Genomic DNA, 23,243 nt, shown 5'->3' with positions numbered 1-23,243 from the left:
ATTATGGTATTTTATTTGTATAATTAAATTATTTATTAGCCTGTCCAGTTGGTAGTTAGTTATTTACTTGCATAAATAAAATGTAGAATTATTCTCTTTGGACATTCATACTCAAAATGGAGTAACTTAAGTCAAAGCTATTGCTTCATAAAATGGAGTGAGTCAAAGGTTTGTGCGGCCTTTAAAGTCATACATCCCATAGTAAATAACCCAGAGTAGGTTCCAGTCTGTTCTCTTCAGGGTAACCAAGGGACTCTACCCTATCTGTTTTGCTGTTTCCTTGAGATGACAGTGGAGTAGCCAGGGAACTACACGCCCTTTACCCCCCGCCCCAAATCTGACCATTTAGAAATTGGCACAACTCTGCCAGCAAACTAACCCACAGAGAAGGAAAATAATTTAATCCTGCAGCCAAATTTCAATAATGGTGTAACAAGGAAGTAGCAGTAGATGATAGAATTGTTTAGAAACAGCTGGGAACATTTGCAGCAGCTCTGTAGCCAACTTTGCTCCAAAGCCGCAAGATTCACAGAAAAGAAGTCGCTTGCCAAAAGGAAGTAAGCAGTTCCTGGCTCTGAAGAGCTTTCTTTCTCTCCCCTCACTTGTTTTCTTCAGGCCCTGGACCTCGAGGAGGGGGAAGGGGCGAGGGCCGGACGTTGCAAAGGTCCTGGGCGGTCCAAATCCGTGGCCATCTATAAGATCATCACCCACTTTCTCTGCTCCTCTGCAGCCCAGAGGCTTGCAACCTCATTCTGCACTCCAACCTCAGAGCCCAGGAAGCCATGGCGAAGTCCAGGGGCCGGCTGTACCTTTGGATGTGCTTGACTGCAGCGCTGGCATTTTTTCTGGCGGGCTTTACAGTGGGTAAGTGAGCAGAAAGCCTTCCCGGGATCCAACAGCCTCTGTCTTCCCGGCTAGGAAACAAAGCCTGAAGCTGAAGGGGGAGCAGGGTATTCTGGTTCCAAGACTAGCTTAATTTCCACTGTGAATTTCAGCCCAAGTAGAAACAAATGGAATGCATTGTGAGCAAAATTCAAACTTACTAAATATTATTTTGAGTGTAGTCAACTATTAGAGACTGATGGAACACAATATAGGGCTTGCCACAAAGGGTGAAACAGGTAATTTTTCCATGTAATGTTAATTGTTCAAAACTGTCAGCTAGCTGTGTCTGGTTGATCAGGGTTGAGAAGGGCAGTTCATGAGTTCATAGCCTGGTCACATTGTCACATAGTGACCCAGGCTAGCTTTGTCCAATCAGCAACACTCTCCCTTACAACAAAACAAAAGAAGAAACCAATTATCAACAAATATAGACAGTACTGTAATCTAAATAAGTGTTTTTGAGCTGAGTATGATAGTGCACGCCTGTCAGCCTAGGACTCACGACAATAGTCAGGAAAATCATGAGTTCCACATCAGCCTGGGGCCTATGGTGAAGCTCTGTCAAAACAAAAGCAAAAGCAGGGGCTGGGAAGGTGGCTCAGTGGTAGAGGCTTGCCTCCTGTGCATGAGGCCCTGGATTGGATTCCTCAGAACCACATAAGCAGAAAAAGCTGAAAGTGGCTCTATTGCTCAAGTGGTAGAGCACTATCCTTGAGCTGAATTGCTGAGGGACAGTGCCCAGGCCCAGAGTTCAGGCCCTATGACCCACAAAAAAAAAAAAAAAAAAAAGCAAAAGCAAAAATTAAAAAAAAAAAAGGTTGCCTTAAACCTCAGGGAAGGAGAACAAAAGCTTTGCTGCAGATACATAATATATAACAAATGAAAGTGCATCTCTCAAGTAGTCTGTTGTCACACACTGGAATTTAAAAGATTTCTACATTAGACTGAATTTGTTTACTACAGTCTTTTTCTTTTCTTTTTCTTTCCAGTCTACATTTATTTATCAGTGTCTAAAGCAATTGTGTGTGTGTGTGTGTGTGTGTGTGTGTGTGTGTGTGTGTGTATGTTTATTTTTCCCTCAGGCTGGTTTACTAAACCTGTCAAAAAAACAACTGCTTCAGCACGCTATCATCAAAGTACAAAATGGAAACTGTTATCAGAAATGAAAGCCCAAAACATTAAAGCATTCCTTCGGTAAGTTTGAATTTTTGTATATGTTGGTTTTGGGGTCTTGAACTCAGGGCCTGGGCACTGTCCCTGAGCTCCTTTTGCTCAAGGCTAGTGCTCTAGCACTTTGACACATAGAACCATCCAGTTTTCTGGTGGTTATTTAGAGATAAGAGTCTCACAGTCTTTCCTGCTTGGGCAGGCTTGAACCTCAATTCTCAGATTCCAGCCTCAGGAATGAGCCATTGGTTTCTGGCTGGATTATTTTTTTAATAGTGTTTAAAATACAGTACAGTCAAATATATAAAAACTGTTTCTATCCATTTGGTCAGTCTTCTTTGTGTGAAATTATGCTAGTCATTAATTTGTGGTCATTTTAAATGTTTCTTCAGACTACTTTGAAATGGTAGCCTGTTACAGACTTTGGAAATTCCTCCCTAAAACTTCATCTGTTTGGTTTATTGTGAGATGTTTCCACTTCATGTAATCTGGTGCTGCAACTCAGTGCTCTTCTTTGTTCATCAGCCATGCACTTAACAGTTTGGATTTACTCAGGAATATGTTTGTTTCCTTTTTCTTTCTTCCTCTTTTTTTAATATACTGCATTGTGTTAGAAAGTGCTGGAAAGTTGCAGACTTAGTTAGTGGAAAGGAGATTAATGTTCCAGATTTTTGCCCCTAGTTAAATATTCTCTTCTCTTGCAAATATAATTTTGTTGCTTATTTGGGGTGGAATGAAAGCAAAAATAGTCAGTACAAAGTCTCCTGCTGCCAAGATTGAAAAAGAATCTTATTCAAGGGAAATATTTTTAAACTCTTTGGGGGGCAGGGGGAGGGAGTTGGCACAATCTTCTGTTCTCACTTGAGGGTTGGAAGGAGTTTGGCAGCGTGGGGCTTAAACTCACAATCTTGAGGTCTCACTTGCTTACGTATTGCTGCTTCCTATGATGCTTGAAATCACAATCCTCGGATCCTTGAAAAGCTAGGAATACACACAGATAAGAGTCACCAGTGTCTGCCTGGCATCATTTCTGAACTTTTTAAATTTTAATTTTATTGAGATGTTGTACAGAGGGGTTCCCATTTCATAAGACAGATAATGACTACATTTCTTTTTTTTTTTTTGGACAGTCAACCCTTCCTTAACTTTACCCTAGTTTGCCCTTCCCTTCCCATCTCTGCCCACAAGTTACATAGGTCATTTTTCACATAGAGTATATGGTATTCCATGCATGATTGCATTTGAAAGTAGTCACTTTCACATTTATTTCTGTCTGCAGATGCTCTGAGAAAGGTGTCACTTTCATAACTCAACTGCTGTACAAGTGGAATGTATACACTCTAAAATATAATAAACATTTTAGTAAATTACACTACTTACATAACCAACAGAGTCAGGCTGGAAGCACAACTCAAGTGAAATGATGCCAGCTAAGCAAGCAAAGCAGAACAAGTGCAGTGCCAATAAAAAAGAAACAAATAAGGGAAAAACAACACTCCTCCAGCTTTATTGATGTGTAATTTATATAAGATAGGCATCATTTCTGTAAAATGTACGATTTGAAAGTTTTTATAGCAGTGTAAACAAACAATAAACAAACTTAATAAACTAAGCAAACATACTAAACAAACTACCCTTTCAACCAAGGTACAAAAGAATCCTGGTAATGATTGGTTTAGTAAGGAATGTACAACCTTTTATTCCCAGTGAAATGGGAGACAAATTCTGAATGCTTTCCACAGTTAATAGAGATATATGCAAGAAGAATAGATCTTCTTGTTTGTACTTTTTTCTCCTGAACATTAGCCAAGTTAATAGGTGATGCATATCTTGGATCACAAAAAGAAACTCAGATGTGAAGGCAGGTGCCCTCTGCTGCTCTTTCTCTTTCCTGCCACTCCTATTTTTATTGTAGTGAGTTCTTTGGAAAACAAGAAGCAAGGGAACAAAAGTTCATTGTTAAATCCCCATCTTCATTTAAAGAAATGTATTTTCCTTAATTATAAGAAGATTGGCTGTCCATTTAAGAAAAACATCAATAATTAGTTATATTAAGTAGAAATTAAATATCCCAGCTTCAGTCTATTTTCTTCTGTGGATATAAAATGACTCTGTCAAATCCATTTGAATATTTTTAAACATATATGGAAGAGGGCTGAGAAGGTGGATAGTGAAAGAGTGCTTGCCTAGCATGCATGAAGCCTTGGGTTCGATTCCTCGGTATCACATACACAGAAAAAGCTGGATGTGGCACTGTGGCTCAAGTGGCAGCATGCTAGCCTTGAGCAAAAGAAGCCCAAAGACAGTGCCCAACCCTGAGTTCAAGCCCCAGGACTGGCAAACAAACAAATATGGAAGATAGAAAATCTCTGAAACCTGCTGCTTTCACTAAATGTTACTGAGAAAGAAAACTACACAGAGAAGGTGATAGCTGAAAAGTGTCTTTGGTTTATTCATAGTTTACAGGTGGGGAAAAGTGAAGGAAACTCAAGTTGATGAGGCGATGTTTCTGTGTGAAAGAAGGCTTTGTGCAAAGGCTTCAAGTTCTTGGGGGAATGGCATAATTCTTTCAAGAAGAGAATAAAAATAAAACAATAAAATAGAGCAGAGCAATTTATCAGGAGAGCAGTAGAAAATGAAGCTGAAAAAGTGGAAAGATGGACCAGACATAAGAGGGCTTTATATGATCTGTTGGAGTATGAAATCTATTTATCTTTCATCTATCTATTTATCCATCCATCTATTGTACATCATCCATACATCTATCTTTTATCTGTTTTCTTATTCATTCATGTGTTGCAGTTCTGGGGACTGAAACCAGAGACTTGTCCATGTTATACAAGCCCTTTACTAGTTGGGCTACACCCTCAGTCTTTACTTTCGTTGGTGTTTTATTTTTGAAACAGGGTCTCACTATTACCTTTATACACCTGACCACAAACATCAGTTCCTCCTTCCTCTGCCTCTCAAATACTTAGAATTTATGGGCAGCATCATGCCTGGCTGAGTATGAACTTATAAGCATTTTGAGTAACTAGAAAATAAGACCAGACGAATTGTCAAGAAATATCACTGTACTTCAAGACTAAGTTTTTCTACTCCTTTCTCAGTTTTTGAGTTTGCAGAATATGGAAAGGCTTATGAGATTGAATGAGGCAACACATATGAAAGTGGCATCAGGGTGCTCAGTATACAATACGATTTTAATAAATGTCAGTTCACCTTTACTGTCATGTAGGTTTAACCAAAACCAGTCTTCTGGATAATTTGAAAACCAATTTACAAAAGTATTTGTTAATGTTCTACTGTCACAGGTAGGAAATCGTTTCAATGTATTGTGTACCCAAAGGAAAATCAATATCTCTAAGAAATATCTATGAAGTCACTTAAATGCTATAACTCAGTTACACCAAACAAGAAAGCATTAGCCAACTTCTGTTCAACAAATCTATATTGTCTGAGTAATAGACAAGAGCTAAGCTATGTATAATGTAAAAATAAAAATGCACAGACTTTAATTTGAACAAGATAAAAGAACAACTACATACACAATAAAGTCAGTGATTAAAATAATTAAGCCAAATGCCAGGTGCTGGTGAGTCATGCCTATAACCCTAGCTATGCAGGAGGATGAGACCTGGAGAGTTGAAGTTTGAAATCAGGCTGAACAGAAGAATTAGCAAGACCTTATCTCCAATTAACCAGCAAAATGCTAGACTTGAGGTGTGGTTCAAGTTGTAGATCATCAGGTGTGCACAAGCAAGCAAGCTAGCTGAGAGCTTGAGGCACTGAGCCCCAATACTGGAAGCAAGAAAATAAACGTATTTAAGCCAAACATAGAAGCACGTTACTGTTTTCTGGCAAACATTAACATCTCCCTTCCTTAAATATCCTCCATTTACTGATAAGCACTAAGAAGGTATATCACTGGTGAGACTTTTTCCAGGGTCCTTTGAAAATTATGTTTACCATGGAATGTGTACTTTTTTGAAAGAGCATAATATGAAAACTTTAGCTGTACATACTTAATTTAAAATCAGCACAAATAATAATTTTGGTTATATGTGTTATGCTGGGCACTGAATTCAGTGTTTAGCACTGCAGAAAGAAAGAGCTGGGACAAGAGGGAAAAGGAGGAGAGGAAGGAAGGAAGGAAAGGAGAGAAGGAGACGAAAGGAAGGAAGGAAGGAAGGAAAAATAGTAATCAATATGTCTAATTGGATTTTTATAGCTTTTTATATACAATTTTCATAGCATTTTTATATAGAATTGATCATGGCTAAGGATAGTTTATCTAGAGTAATTCTTAGATAATAATTGAATGTATTCTTTCATTCATACTTGTTTTTTTTTTCTGTTTTTCAGTTCTTTTACAAAACTTCCACATCTGGCAGGAACAAAACAAAATTTACTTCTTGCCAAGGAAATCCAGATGCAATGGAAGAGATTTGGACTGGATTCAGCCAATTTGGTTCATTATGATGTTCTTCTTTCTTATCCCAATGAAACAAATGCTAATTATATATCAATTGTGGATAAACGTGGAACTGAGGTGATGTACAATTGTTGGTGCCTTTCTATATTTTATAATCCCCCACTTTTGGATTAAAATGAAGCAAAAAGTAAAAAGAGAAAATTGTTACTAGTGTAATAGAACTTATACCTTTAATGAAGTTAGTTGTAAGTTATTTAGTGCTTACTATGTGTTAGGCCTGGTGGTAGGTCTTTGGGTCAGCATGAAGATTGGGACACAGATCCTTTGCCCAAGCAAGGTGATGAGGAGAATTGGATACATCATCTTAAATAAGTAGAGTAAATGATATGAAGAAAATAACTGAGGCTCTATATCAACAGAAAAATGGGTAATTAAGCCCTTTTGGAGAGCCCAGTAGGGAAATCTTCCAAAGAGAGCTTAAGGGATGCTGTTGTTTTTAATGTATTTATAATGTACCATGTGATTTTTTTTTGTTTCTTTTGTATGTCCCTCACCCATGGTTTTTCACTGTTTTCACTGTATTAGATTCTGGTGCCCTGCATCTTGTATATACATTTTTCTGATTTGGGAAGGAAAGGGAAATAACAAAATGCTGAAATAGGGATATAGGTTGAACCATTGTAACAGTGAGATGTACAAGACACTGTGTTAAAAACAAACTTTACAACTTCGGAAAGGGGAGCGAGGAGTTGGGGTGGTAGGGAAGGAACCGATCGATGGTAAGGGAAAAACAAAAGAGGAGGTAACAATGCTTGATAGGAAATGTACTCATTGCCTTACTTATGTAACTGTAACCCCTCTATACAGTATTTTTACAATAAAAAATACACACAAACAAAAATAAAGAGCTTAAGGGAATAACAATGTGAAAAAACAAAGCAAGGTAAGAGAAATATAAACAAGAAAATACTGGCAAAGGTATGAAGACATAATCATTTAGTATTATTGGGGAAAATTAAGAATTTTTGTATTTCAATAATATAGAATACAAACTGGGCTTTGTTGAGGAATAAACCAGTTGCTATGTACTGGAGATGAGTAGCTTAGACCATAATTTCAGGTGTAAGGACCTGATGAAAAGTCCTAAGCCCAGGAAGCATGTGACTAGAAAAGCACTTCAGTGTTATGCATGGAAAGTCTGTAGATTATACCTAGACTAGGCAAGAAATTTAAGTTTTTTTCTGAAGACAAAAGTTCAAGTGATAGCTGAAGTCCTAAATTAAAATGTTATCAGGGAGAAGGATGAAGGATGAATTTGGGAAGCAGGAAGTATATTAGCAAGATGGACTATAAGAAGAAAGAGATCAGAGTGAAGTAAAAATGTTTCAAGAGGGCTAGAAAGGTGACTCAGTGGTAGAGCACTTGCTTTGCATGCATGAGGCCCTGGGTTCGATTCCTCAGTACCACATAAGCAAAAAGAAAAAAGCCAGAAGTGGCTCTGTGGCTCAAGTGGTAGAGCACTAGCCTTGAGCTGAAGAGCTGAGGAACAGCGCCCAGGCCCAGAGTTCAGGCCCCACGACTGGGCCCAAAAAAAAGAAAAATGTTTCAAGAGACACTCTGAGGCTGTTATACAGACAAGTGTGCAGAATCAGATGCTGATCTAAGGGTGATAAGAGATTTTAAAAAGCAGCTTTAGTATGTTGAGTTTGAACATCAAAACTAAGTACTTATCAGGCTCTTAAATATATGAGTGTGAAATGTTAGACATCAAAAGCCTATTAGATATTTGCAAAATTTTGATAGTCAATGAAGTCTCACCTGGAGGAGATATCTAAAGCCAAGTATAAGCCAAGAATAAAAAAAATGGGAAAATACTGAAAAAGAAAGTTTAGAAGCCATAGTCAAGGAAACCACAAAGGCTCCATGTTTGTTTATTTGTAGTGCTGAAGATCGAACCAAGGGCTGTATATATACTAGGTATGCTCTATAGCACTGACCTACATCCTCAGCCTAAGAATGCCTCCCTTAATTCCCTGTTTTCTCATTTCTTGTTTTGTCTCACTCTCCAGGTCACACTAACTTGAAATTTGTAATTCTTCTCTTGTGATCATCTGCTTTACAAGTACTGGGATTACAGGCATGTGCTCTCATGCCCAGTTCCATTTTTACATTTTATTTATTTATTTATTTATTTTAGGTCTGGTCGTGGGGCCTGAACTCTGGGCCTGGGGGCTGTCCCTCAGCTCTTCCGCTCAAGGCTAGGGCTCTACCACTTGAGCCACAGCACCACTTCCGGCTTTTTTCTTTTGGCTTATGTGGTGCTGAGGAATCGAACCTAGGGCCTCGAGCATGCAAGGCAAGCGCTCTACCACTGAGCCACCTTCCCAGCCCCATTTTTACATTTTATAATGGACTTTAGTTACCTAAAGTGGTATACTTACAATAATCCATGTTATTTTTTAAGATAATAATCATGATTTCATTTGTTTCACTGGGATTTACCTAGTCAATTTTAGTTCCTAGTTCCAGTATATTTCATCTTAGTGTTATGTTTAATCTTGGGGCAAGATGAGTTACACCTTAATAACAAGTTGGAATGTTTTTCTCTAACTTGATTTCAATTCTTGCTAGATTTTCAAAACATCATACCTTGAACCACCTCCAGATGGATATGAGAACATTACAAATATTGTGCCACCATATAGCGCTTTCTCACCCCAAGGCATGCCAGAGGTAAAATTTAAAAAAAAACACTGTTTAATTATCTGCAAATCTTTCTTTGTTGCATAAAACACTATGTAGAGGAATTAAACCAAAGAGTTTTACTTGGAGCTTAAATGTACTCATCCATTGTTTGATATCCATACTGTGAACACTTTTGCAAAGTAAAAACTATTTCTTTTAAATAGATCACTACAAAAAAAGTAGATAAATACACTGAAAACAGAGTTCCTAACATTCTGAAAGTAAAAAAAAAAAAAAAAGCAAAACAATCATCCTTTGACTCAGTAAGGACTATAGATGTACTTTAAGCTTCTTTTCATTATTTGTAATCTGAGGTTTTTTTAAAAAATAAATTTAGAGATGTGTTTTAGTAGGTTATATCACAAAAATTCTTCAACTAACATCATGGTGGGAAATGAAATATAGTTGATTTATTTGTAATGGCATGTGTATGTGTGTGTGTGCATGAGCGCATGTACATGCACACATACATCAGTCCTGTAGCACTTTGGGCCTGGGCTAGCACTCTACCATTTGAGCCACCACTCAACTTTCTACTTTTTTGGGTAGCTAATTGCAGATAAGAGTCTCATGGACTTTCTTACCTGGGCTGGCTTCAAATTGTGATCCTCAGATCTCAGCCTCCTGAATAGCTACAGGCATGAGCCACCAGCTCCCAGCTTAATGAAACTTTTAAAATGATATTTGCTAATGTTCCTATGCTTCAGTATATGTTGATAATTTCTCTAAACATACTATAAGAATGTATTATATATTCCCTGTTTAAGTACATTCATTGATTTTGAAAGGTTTTGAAAAGCCTTCTACAACATTCCATATCTCTGTTAATGAATCCCAAATAAGGAAAAAGGATGGCTGGTGCAGTTTTGTGAAACAAACATTTTTAAATTGTATTTTATTATGTTTTAGTAGTTGTACAAAGGGTTTACCATTCAACAAATCAGTTTATAAGTACAATGCATCATGACTGATAGCACCTTTTTCATTATTCTCTCCCATCCCTCTCAACCCAATGAACATATTTGTTATTCTCTTTATCTTAGCTATATTCTATATCTTTTCCCTTTCTCTATAGGGAGAGCTTGTGTATGTGAATTATGCTCGCACTGAAGATTTTTTCAAACTAGAAAGAGAAATGAGTATCAACTGCACTGGGAAGATTGTTATTGCAAGATATGGGAAAATCTTCAGAGGAAATAAAGTATGGCATTGCATGTCTAAAGGGAAAGGGTGAAGATAGATGTATAAATGTAAATGTAACTGATCTACTTGCTTCACAGTTTCCAAAACTGCTTGAATTTTTTTTTGGTATTTGTCATGAGTGCACAGAACTTTGTGTTTCATACCTCATGTATCTAGAAAATAAAATTATTTTAAATTTTCTTGGTGGTATGAGGATTTAAACTCAGGGTCTCACCCATGATGGACTTGCTTACTAATGGATGGTGCTCTACCACTTGAGCTACACCTCTGGTCTGCTTTTTGTTAGCTATGTGGAGATGGAGTCTCATGAACTTTTATGCCCCAGCTTGCTTTGAACTGTGATCCTCTGGATCTCATGCTCCTGACTAGCTAGGATTGCAGGTGTGAGCACTGGTACTTGGCTGTAATTTATTTTTATTGCAAAACTAATGTTTTCCTTTTAACGTTTAAATGAAGGAAATTTATATAATTAAATTAAAGGAAATCTTTTCTGAATTATTCAACTTTATTGCTTAGAAATTTAACCTTAATAGCTCTTCCTCAACCTCATTTATCAACATACAAACCTATTTGTATATACTTGCTTTACATGCACAACACACACTGACAAGAAATATGCACATTTTTTTTACTAAGAGGCTATGATACACTGTGCATGTAACTTCATGTTTTCAGTTAGCTACAGCTTATGAGCATACGCCCACCTCAGCACACTAAGAATTGTATAATGTACATGAGAATAAAGTACATGAGATTCTGGTTCTGGCCAGGCCTGAGCCTTTGTTCTCTAGATTCTTCACTGTAAGCAAGTTACTTAACCTTTCTATGCTAAATTTTTCATATATATATATATATATATATATATATATATATATATATATGTAGTGGGAATGCTGACAATAGCACCAGCCTCAGCCTCATAGAAGTCCTTAGTAGAAATGAGTTTATGTTAGACACATTTAGAGCTTGCAGCTACCATGGCGATTTCTGTATAACTACTTATGAAATACTTATTTAAATGGTGACATCTATTATAGAAATGATCAAAAATTATTTATACCTCCCATTGACGAATGTGTTACTTAAATTTGTTAGCCCTAAATTTGTTCCATTGTGAATACTTCTGTCTATATACTTTATATATCTACTTATTGATCGAAGACTCTTATGAAAAGTTCTGTAGTATAAACTCCTAGGACTGATATGGATGAATTGTAATGTATGTTCTGTAGCTATTTGTGGTAGGCAAAACTGCCTTTTCAAAGTTGTGAGAATATACTTCTGAGATAGGTTAATGCCTTCTGATTATTAGACTACCTTTTCAGTGAATCACACTAATATGTACATATCTTTTATTACAGTATTTGTGCTAATAAAGAATTTATTGCAAAAATAGATATTCTTATTCTTGGCTAGCTTGGATTATTAGAGAAATATTTACAAAGAATTTTAAAATACATTGTATCCATTCTGCACAAAATTGAAAATCAACTTAAGTAAACAAATATTTGTAAGTATGCAAAATTTTGATAGTAGAATAAGCTGATAAATGTTCTCAATAATACTAGTGGTTTAATAGTAGAGACAGATGCTTATGAGGTACTTTAACTCATGATAATCTGTCCTATATTGGAAATATATACCAAACATATACAAACAAGAGGAAGAAAGCAATTTTGTAGGTTTGGGAATGATAGCTTTGAAAAATTGTTTAGGATTTTCTAAGATAAGCTGACATTTGTTAGGTCTTCCAAGAAGGAGATTATTTTTCAAAGGAAAGAGAGAAAAATGAATATTTCATGGCAAGTTCAAAACCAATATCTACATTTTCTTACCTCATCTAATTAATTTTGTATGAGAAAGTCAGTCATTTGTCATTTCTACATCATGGATTTCATTCCTGCAGGTTAAAAATGCCATGTTGGCAGGGGCCATAGGAATCATCTTGTACTCAGATCCAGCTGACTACTCTGCCCCTGAGGTACAGCCATATCCCAAAGGATGGAACCTTCCTGGAACTGCAGTACAGAGAGGAAATGTGTTGAATTTGAATGGTGCCGGTGACCCACTCACTCCAGGCTATCCAGCCAAAGGTAGTGCTCAAATCTGTTCGTCTACCACTTCTGAAATATTCTTTTAGATGGATGAAAACATGCATCAATAGAGTAACATTAAAACTGCAGTGGTGTACACATATTGTTTCAATTACTACTATTAAGAAAGTCAAAGTAATTCCATTGTGTTTTATTACATTTTTTTTTTTTACTTTCTGTGCCAGTCCTGGAGCTTGAACTTAGGACTTGAGTGTTGTCCCTGAGGTTTTTTGCTCAAAGCTAGCACTCTACCACTCGAGCCATGACTTCTCTTCTGAGGGGTGAGGGAAGTAAATAATAAGAGATAAGTCTCATGAACTTTCCTACCAGGGGTGGCTTCAAACTTCGATCCTGAGATCTCAGCTTCTTGAGTAGCTCGGGTTACAGGCATGAGCCACTAGCACTTGGCATCATATTGTTTTAATTTTAAATTTTCATGAGGAGTATGCATGAAACTTTATTTGACATTTATTAGAGTAGAGGGTTAGAAATACCAGTCTTCATCCTCAAAGAAATAATGCCCTCAACAACCAGAATGTAGACTTACTAGATTATACAAATAACTTAGGCATTTTATCCTTCTTTATTTAAATTATATGTTTCAACTTTTGAAGGTAATGAGTTTTAATATTATTTTAAATGTAATATTTGAAGCTTTAACATATGGGAAACAAACCTATATTCAAAGAAGGACAATATTCTTTTATTACAATTTCTTTTTCTTACCTTATTGTACTTGCTAGGACTTCTAGTACAATAATTGAACAGAACTGGCTAGAGTGGGTATCCTTGTCTTATTCCTGTTCCAACGGGGAAAGTATACAATCATTTACTGTTAAATAATTTTAGCTATAGTTATTTTCCAGACTGTTTTTGTCACACAGGGTTAATTTAATTCTGTCCTAATGTGATTTGAATTGCTGCTGGGAGTATATGCTAGTGTTTCCAAATGCTTTTTCTGTATATATGAAGGTGATTGTGTATTATTAGTGACTTTTGTTTGAACTTTAAACCAACCCTGCCATCCTGGAATAGACTTTGCTTAGTCGGGATATATTGCTATTTTATATATTACTCGGTGATTTTTTTTCTTTTTTCAATTGTTACAAAGATGAGGTATAGATGGACTACAGTTACATAGATCAGGTAAAGAGATGACTCAGATTTTAAGAAATAGCTTTTTGGGGGGTTACTGTGTGAAATTTTATTATATTTTTGTGTCATTTTGGAACCAGAGTAATGCTGACCTTTTGATTGAATCAAGAGCAATTCTATTTTGTCTATAAATGGTAGTAGAAATCCTCACAATTCAGATGAGTTTGAGATTGTCTTTGTAGGTGTTTTAAAACTACAAATTCAATCCTTTAATAAAAGTGTTCAAGTATTTTTAATGAACTTTGGTAGTTTGTGTCTTTAAATAATTTTTGTCTATGTCATTTAAGCTGTCAAATTTGTCCATATAAAGTTGTTGATAATATTTTCTTCTTCTCTTTCCCATCCTCTTTCCCTTTCTTTTGCTCCTATTACCTATATTCAGTTTCTTCCTTGTTTGTTCTTTGCCAATCTTTTTAAAGGTTTTTCAGTTTTATTGATCGTCTTAAAGATCTAGCTTTGGGATTCCAATTTTAGTCAGTTATTTTTGTTTCTTTTATATTCCTTAGATTTTTGCTTTTGCTTTTGCTCTTTTCCTGTGCAGATTTTAGCCCTTATTTATTGTCCCTTTCTTGTTATCTTAGGTAAAATCAGTTTTGATATTGGTAGTCTTTCTTTTTTTCTAAGATAAATGTTTTGTTTGGTAATTTGCCTTCTGAATAGTGCTTGAGTTGCATCTTGCAGTACTTGGTATGTTGTGTTTTTATTTCTATTCAATTTCAAATACTCTATCATTTCTCTTTTATACTTTGGCCCTGTGTTTATTTACAAATGTGTAATTTGGGTTTTCAAACATTGAATATTTCTAGGTATTTTCCTCATATTGACTTCTAATTTATTTCCACAGTGATCAGAGAATATACTTTGTATGATTTTTTTACATTTGTTGAATACATTATATGGCTTAGGATATAGTCTAACACATATTCCATATATATTTGAAAATAATATATACTCTATTGTTAGTATTATAAATGTTCATTGAATCAAATTAGTGGATAGTGTTATTTTAGTTTTACATGTAGTAGTTTTCTTCTGTATTGTCTTACTTTTTGTTTTAACAATTATGAAGATACTTAATAGGAAAAAAATCTTAATGATAGAACACTTTCATCATCTTAAAAATTGTTTCAGACATGAATGTAAAACCTGCTGCTTTTTCTTTAGTCTGGCTGAAGACAAAGTCCCAGTAAAATTTGAAGACAGACAATATTTTTCAACCTTCCTTTGAAAAGAGTATTGCATTATACTGTTTTATTGAAATTATCAAGGTTTCCCAAATTCCATTTGATTTTTTCCATTTGTTTCTAATTTTAAAAATTGAGATGCATTTTTCCAACCATTTGGTTTGCTGATAGGAGCTTGCCTTAAATTTGCTAATCACTATAAGTATGTTAATGTACCATGTGATTTTTTTTTGTTTCTTTTGTATGTTTTCCTCCCCCATGGTATGACCCCTGATTCTGATGCTCTGCATCTTGTATATACATTTTCTAATGTGGGAAGGGGAAGGAAAATAACAAAATGCTGAAATAAGGATACAGGTTAACCCATTGTGACATTGAGATATACAATATACTATGTTGAAAACGAACTTTACACTTTCGAGGTGGGGAGGGAGAAGTTGTAAAGTTAGGGAGGCAAGAAATGATAGCGAAAAAACAAAGGAGGATTGGCTGGGAAGGTGGCTCAGTGGTAGAGTGCTTGCCTTGCATGCATGAGGCCTTGGGTTCGATTCCTCAGCACCACATAAGAAAAAAGAAAAAGCCCGAAGTGGCTCTGTGGCTCAAGTGGTAGAGTGCTAGCCTTGAGCTGAAGAGCCAAGAGACAGCGCCCAGGCCCAGAGTTCAGGCCCCACGACCAGACCCAAAAAAAAAAAAAAAAAAAGGAGGAGGTAACAATGCTCGATAGGAAATGTACTCATTATCTTACTCATGTAACTGTAACCCCTCTATACAGTATTTTTACAATAAAATATATACAAAAAATTGTTCAGCACTAAAATAATTCCATTGTGAATATTTGTGTCTCCATATATGTATATATGAAAGTCTTACATGAAAATTTCTATAGTATAAATTCCCAGGACTGGTGTGGATGAATAGTACTTTGTATGTTCTTTGTATGTTTGGAGTAGGCAAAATTGCCTTTTCAAAGTTTTGACAAAGTATACTTATTCCAAGGTATCTTAGTGCCTTCTGAATATTAGAATACCTTTTCAGTGAATCATACTTATATCTTGAGAAAATAAAATATAGGAGAATTATGTGCATATAAAAACAAATTTGAGACTCTATAATCTCCGTAACTGATATTGTTGAAAGGTGACAAAAAATATTATTGAACTGAAGAATCATATTGGGTAAAACAATCTTTGACTTTTGGGGAACGTAAAATTTTGATGGGCTTTGGGAGGAGGGAAAGAAGGAGAAAAATGAGAGGGAGTAACAAATTAGACAAGAAATGTAATCACTGCCTTAGTTATGTAACTGTAACCCCTCTGTATATCACCTTGACAATAAAAGTAAAATAAAAAAGTGTTGATGCACTCAAATGCACAGCAAATATGTAATAGTAATTCAAGAAATTCCTTCAGATTCTTAAATTCTTAAATCCCTCCTTCATATTCTTAAATTGTTTTAATTTATGCATTTGATTTTTACAGACTACACTTTCAGACTTAATGTTGAAGATGGAGTGGGAATCCCCAAAATACCCGTACATCCTATTGGATATGCTGATGCAGAAATATTGCTACGGTACACCTTTTTAGTTGGTATGATAGTAAGATATCTTGCCTTAAGATATCTAAAACCAGTATTAGACACCTACAGTAAAAATAAGTTCTCATATTGGAAGTGGTGCTGTAGCTTAAGTGGTAGAGCACTCGCCTTGAGCTGAAGAGCTGAGGGACAGTGCTCAGGCCCAGAGTTCAAGCACCATAACCAACCAATAAAAAAGAAGTTCTCATATCAAAATAAGTCATGAAGTAAATACAATAGAACATAGTTTTTGTTCTATAAGAGAAGTTAGTTTAGTGACTAAGAAACACCAATAAAACACTGCTATCTTTGCTGCAAATGAATTTTTTCAAATGCAAAACTGAAAAGATAAAAAATTAAATATTCATTTGAGTTTTTCAAGTTTTTGGAATTCCTTGACTACCCATTAGATATCTGTACTTAGTTTGTAATGTAAAAATATGATCTTACCTACCATTTACCAAATTGGTGATTTTAAACCATTATTGAATCAGCCTCTGGCTTATTTTATCTATAATATGGAGGTGTCAGTATTTCTTCCTGATGAGTTATTATGTAATCTAGATTGTGGGAAATTAATTCATCTTGGCTGCTATTGTTGATATGCCTTAATCTATCTCCCATCTTCCATTTTTAATAATATCTGCACCAAGCCAGGCTCTGGTAGCTCACGCCTGTAATCCTAGCTACTCAGGAGGCTGAGATCTGAGGATTGCGGTTCATAGCCAGCAGGGTAGGAAAGTCCATGAGACTCTAATCTCCAATAAACTACTAGAAAACTGGAAGTGGGCTGTGGATCAAGCGGTAGAACACTCGCCTTGAGTTGAAGGGCACAGGGACAGCGCCCAAGCCCAGAGTTCAAGCCCCATTACTGACCCAATAATAATAACAATAATAATAATAATAATATCTGCACCAGAACAATATAATAATTTCTTGATGGACATCCCTATGTAATCGGTACTATCTTTACAAATTAATTTCTTCTTAACGCAGTCAGTTCTATATTGTAGATATTTTCTCCACATAAATAACTAAGGTCTGAGGCAAGGAAGCTGTGACTTTCCATCTGCCTCATTGTTTTCATTTTTCTTTTTAGTTCATATCAGCTGCACATTGTATGATGTATTCATCTCATTTATGACTCTTGCTAGAATATGGGCATCACAAGGGCAGGGATTTTTGACAACTTGTTCAATAAAGACTTAGCCCATACAGAGCAAGGTGTTATATTACCTTCAACTTCATGATTTCTTCTTAGAAACGCAAGCTCAGTATTTTTCTTTTATTTTCTCTTGAAAGCCACTTGGGTGGACCTGCCTCACCAGATGAGAGCTGGAAGGGAGCTCTTAATGTTGTTTACAAAATTGGGCCTGGCTTTACAGGCAGTGACACTTCCAGGTAATTTTGTGATTTGTAATATCCTGTTGTTTTACTACTAACTTTCAAAATGCATTATGAGTGAAGCATCAAGTTAAATTAAAGGAGGGAGGGGTGAAGAGAAAGAGAAAAAGGAACTAATAGTTATTGAAGGTGTCTTCTAAGCATTAATTAGTTAAAACAAGTAAAACACTTAGCTATAAATACTCATTAGACCTATCATTATACTTATTATTGTTTTTAACTTATTACAGCAGTACAGGAGTGAACACAGTTGTATAGAAAGAGTAAAAGTTTTCCATTGGAGAAGACAACTCATGGATCAGCTTGTAGCTAACAGGGGAATAGCATCGATTAGACAGAATTTTGAGAAGTCTGAAATGCTGATGTGGCAGGTGGGATGTTAACATTGATAGGTCAGAATAAAAACAGCTTTTTATTAAAATAATTTTAGCCAATTATTTTCCATAACTTATTGAACCATTGATTCTTAGAGTTGAGAACTCCATTATCTAATTTATTTATACCCTTTTAAAGTAGGAACTCATTGTGATAAACAAAAGCTTCTAGGAACTGGTGACTTATTCCTCTAATATTAGCTAATCAAGAGGCTAAATCTAAAAGCTCATGGTTAGAGGCCAGTCTGAAGAGGCATATAAATTGAAAAGTCTCTCTTCAAAATAATCAGCGTAAAGCTGGGCTGGTGTTGTAGCTCAAGTGGTAGAGTGCCAACTGAGCAAGCCATCCAAGTTAGCACAAGGCTCTGAGTTCAAGCCTCAGTGACACCAAAAGTAAACATAAAGACTGTTTTGAATTATGAGTAGAATCATACAAGCACAGAAAAAGCATGGACTTTGTTCTATAATGTCAATTATAGAGGACACACAGAAACATAAGAAATCCCAGGTCTAGATAATCAAAAACCTGTTCTTCTTCCATGTGAGTACAAATCAGTCAACAATAATCAAAAAAATTGTCGTATATCTTACCTCACATGGATGTTGATAATATATTGTTCCATTTAGAGACTACAAATGACAAGATATAAAGCTGCATGTCTAAGTATATTATTGCTACCAACAAAGAATAACTTAATCTGTACTAAGCAGAGTAGAAACTTAAGTAAACACATTAATAAAGAAAAAATAAGGTCTGGGACTATGGCTTAGTAGAATCCTTGCCTACCATGCATGAAGCCCTAGGTTCAGTTCCTCTGTACAACAGACTCAGAAAAAGTTGTAAGTGGCTCTGTAGCTCAAAATGGTAGAGTACTAGCCTTGAGCAAAAGAAGCTCAGGGACAGTTCCCAGACCTTGGGTTCAAGTCCCAGGACTGGCAAATAAAAAATAAAAAAAGAAGAGAAAAAATAAAGTTAGGCATACAGTGTCAGCAAAGTTGAGGTTTCCATTTAAGAGTTTAACAACATTTCTACACTACTACTAACTACTACTGCTACTACTACTACTGTTATTATTTTTGTACTGAGATTAATCTTACAGCCTTGCTCCTGTTAATAAACACACATGTTCCACCATTAAGCTGCATGCCAAGCTCTCTGTTATTTTTTCTCTCAGTAACAAGAGTAAATAGTGTATTTTTAAAAATTATGTTAAAATAACATAATTTGCACAGGAGTTTTAATTCAACATGCCACTTTGTGAGTATGATCATTTTAATCAGTGTCACCCCTTTTCATTATTCTCCCTATCTCTCTTAACCCCACTGAACCCCTCAATTTCCCTAGTTCCATCTTCACCTATAAACATTGAACAGCATGATTTAATTCTCCCACCCTTCCTTTCTTCTTGCCCTAAAATGGAAAGAACTCATGCACTGATTACTCTCCTCTTAAATGTGTTTTCAGTTCACCATCACAAGGTTGTTTATGTACTGAGAAACAGAATGTGCTTTAGGAGGAAGGGAGTTACACTTAACATTATATAGGCTCTGCAAACCTGTTGGTTATTCCATTCAAAACAAACATAAATGAAAATAACTAGATCCCTCTCTCCCCACAGTAAACAAAGGCTTGTTTTATTCTCTTATGAAAAAGTGGCTAAATATTTCCCCCTGTTATCCTGGAGTCATAAAATACATGTGACCTTGTGACAAGTTATTTTTCTGTTTAGATAAGCTTGATTTTATTTTCCTTTGTGTCTTCTAACTTGGTTAATTCCATTCATAAATGATTAATTTAATCAATGTCCAGATCAGAATCAACAATTCCAGCCTGGAAAATGTCCATTATGGACATATGCATTGTATTTGAGCAGAATTTCCCTAATTATCACTTAACTGTAGAGTTTATCATTATTCTTACATGAAGCACATAGGCTGGGTTTTTGTTGTTATTGTTTTGTTTCTTAATGTTACTGAGCAGCAAGAATTGCTAACACAGTCAGCCATGCATTTACTTCATACAAAGATGAGCAATGTGTCATTAGGTGATTTCATCCTTATTTGAATGCTAGAAAGTGCTTACACAAATGACACAGTGCTGTTCACTTCCTATTAACACAATCAACAGCTCTCATAAATACAAGATGTATGGGACTACCATTTTCATAACATGGTATAATGTCTTAGAATGGACTTTAAAAGTAAATAGCAGTATAATTTTTTTATCTAAACCAACAATGAAAAGTACAATATAATGTATTCTACATAACATCATTGCTACACTTAATTTTGATGGAGAACAGTATGTGCTCTTGAGCACAGGGCCTTGTGCTCTCCCTTGGCTTTTTGTTCAAGGCTGGGTTCTACCGCTTGAGCTATACCTTCACTTTCAGCTTTTTGCTAGTTAATTGGAGATGAATCTCATGGACTTTCTGCTTAGACTGACATTGAACCGTGATCCTCAGATCTAAACCTCAATTTGCTTTTGATTTTGTGTGTGTGTGTCTGTGTGTGACACTTTCAAATGAATGACTGCAACAGGTTTACTCACTAGTATCACCAAAAATGCATGAATAATTGTGAGATGACAAGATGGCATCTTGATTATAGGCAATAGGAACTTCTCAGCTCCTTTATCATTTCAAAGGACCACTGTCATATATTAGGTCTTTTACTGAATGAAAAGACTGTCCTCCTTGTAATTAGGTAGGCTATATTTAAAGTTTAAAAATCAATACCTAAGACCTTTAATACGATATTTAGAATTATACATAAATATCAGCAATACATTAATCAGAAGAGCAGAATATTAAAAAATAGTTTTAAAGTTTTCACTTTAAGGTAAATGCTTAGGTATAAGAAGCAAATTGTCATGATGCCCTCATCTTCCTTGTAACAGTATAAACAGATGATTTTATATGCAGACATGGGTGAATCAACAATCTGAAGGTACAACTTTCTGTAGGTCTGGTATTTTCCTAACAAAACATGGGAAGAAAATTGTAAATATAATGCCATGTATAAAATCATTCATTTCTTCTGAAATTCTAGGAAAGTTCGAATGCATGTTCACAATACCAATAAAATTACAAGGATTTACAATGTGATTGGAACAATTAGAGGATCTTTGGAACCTGGTCAGTCAATTGATTTTTTTCAAAAACATTTTCTTTTGACAAAGAGTAAGGATGAAAAAATATTAATTTCAGGAAACAAATTACACTTTAATGATTGACATAAAATAAATTTGTGGGGAAGAAGGGAAATCTACAGCTGTAAAAGATTTGACATTACAGTGTTATTCTCTAGGCAGAATTGCATGCTGGGAATATTTAAGTTAAATATATAAATTACAAATATTCATGTCCTTATCCAGATAGGTATGTTATTCTGGGAGGTCACCGGGACTCCTGGGTATTTGGAGGGATTGACCCCACCACTGGAACTGCAGTACTGCAGGAAATTGCTCAGAGCTTTGGAAAACTGCTACAGGCAGGTAAGTAATATTTATTTGGTAGGTACTGACAGAATATGACTTATTTAATACTCCTCTATTTTTCGATGGGTGTCCCTAATCATGTATATTAACAATTATTACAGGCTGGAGACCTAGGAGAACTATCATTTTTGCCAGCTGGGATGCTGAAGAATTTGGGTTACTCGGTTCCACAGAATGGGCTGAGGTAATTAAGACAGGAAAGGGCCTTATTATTTATCTCGTTAATTATATTTTGTCAATGAGAGATATTGCTCTATCTACCTACCTACATACCTACATAGATCTATCTAGCAATACTTATAATACATATATTCCTTATTGCTCCAGAAATTATGCATATAAAATATGCATATATAACATATAGATATATAATATGTATACATATATAATTTTATATTACATTATATGTTTGGATATATCTTCATAGATGTGCAGATATAAGGATGATTACAGATTCTATTGCTTAACATGCTTTTAATTTGGCAAATGACTCAAGGAAATTTAAGAAATAGAGTTTTTTTTTCCTTTTATGCTACTTTCACAAAACCAAATGGTCAGGCTACACATATATTCATTGTCAACAATTCTTTTATATATTTTGTGAAAATTAAATCTGTAAACTCAGAAGATAATCAATAGCAGGCTATTGTTTGTATGTGTGTTTGTGTGAGTGTATGCCAGTACTGGGGCCTTAACTCAGGGCCTGAGCTCTATCTCTGAGAATTTTTATTTTTTGCTTAAGGCTAGTGCTCTACTTCTTGAGCCACAGCTCTACTTCTGGCATTTTTGCTGGTTAATTGGCAACAAGAGGCTCATAGACTTTCCTGTTCAAGCTGGCTTCAAACCGTGATCCTCAGATCTCAGCCTCCTGAGTAACTAGGATTACAGGCATGAGCTTTAAGCACCCAGCTCAAAAGCTGTTTTTACCTTTCACAAATGATAAATTTGTAGATTGAATTACTTAATAAAGTAACGTACTGTGTTGTTGTTATTTATTTTATTTTATTTTTCTCAATCATGGGGCTAGAACTCAAAGCCTGAGCACTGTCCCTGACCTTTTTCATTCAAAACTAACACTCTACCATTCTGAAGCACAGTACTACTTCTGGTTTTCTGGTGGTTAATTCAAGATAAGAGTCTCATGGCCTTTTCTGTCCTAGCTGTGTTTGAACAAAAATATTCAGATTTCAGCCTCCTGAGTAGCTAGGATCACATGCGTGAACCACCAGTGCCAGCTAATAACCTATGTTATAATTTTACAAGATTTTTTAAAAAATTGTCCTTCAGATAATGATGTTCACTTTCACTTGCTCTTAATTCTTTCATTGTGTCTCCTTGGCCCTTTTCTTTCATCCTCCTCCCCAAACCTCTTTATTAAGTAATTTGTAACTTTATATGTATTTAAGTTAAGCTCACACATGTTTGTGTACATTGGTACTTGTTTTTGCTCCACCATTTATCCATTATTAGGCGTCCAGATTCCATGGAAGTGTTATAAAGCATAGTACATACAGCTTGACATTG

General features: G+C 35.5%; 1 protein-coding gene across 2 annotated transcripts in view; it reads left to right on the top strand.

The window, feature by feature from the left end:
* Positions 1-395: 395 nt before the first annotated feature.
* Naalad2 (N-acetylated alpha-linked acidic dipeptidase 2) overlaps positions 396-23,243 on the top strand; it is a 43,687-nt gene continuing 20,839 nt past the window's right edge. Inside the window, exons 1-12 of one of the 2 annotated variants that reach the window (XM_013032096.1) lie at positions 396-557; positions 731-864; positions 1,968-2,079; positions 6,418-6,604; positions 9,119-9,220; positions 10,308-10,433; positions 12,342-12,528; positions 16,346-16,439; positions 17,745-17,843; positions 21,272-21,357; positions 21,597-21,716; positions 21,821-21,903. In XM_013032096.1, coding sequence (XP_012887550.1) covers positions 451-557; positions 731-864; positions 1,968-2,079; positions 6,418-6,604; positions 9,119-9,220; positions 10,308-10,433; positions 12,342-12,528; positions 16,346-16,439; positions 17,745-17,843; positions 21,272-21,357; positions 21,597-21,716; positions 21,821-21,903 — 1,437 coding nt within the window. In that variant the 5' untranslated portion in view covers positions 396-450. The remainder of the gene's footprint in view (positions 558-730; positions 865-1,967; positions 2,080-6,417; positions 6,605-9,118; positions 9,221-10,307; positions 10,434-12,341; positions 12,529-16,345; positions 16,440-17,744; positions 17,844-21,271; positions 21,358-21,596; positions 21,717-21,820; positions 21,904-23,243) is intronic. The other variant, XM_013032097.1, reaches the window with a different exon arrangement.

Source organism: Dipodomys ordii, unplaced genomic scaffold, assembly GCF_000151885.1.
Source record: "Dipodomys ordii isolate 6190 unplaced genomic scaffold, Dord_2.0 Scaffold149, whole genome shotgun sequence".
Taxonomy (NCBI): Eukaryota; Metazoa; Chordata; class Mammalia; order Rodentia; family Heteromyidae; genus Dipodomys; species Dipodomys ordii.
The sequence above is the reverse complement of the archived record's forward strand: the minus strand, read 5'-3'. Positions and strand labels throughout refer to the sequence as shown.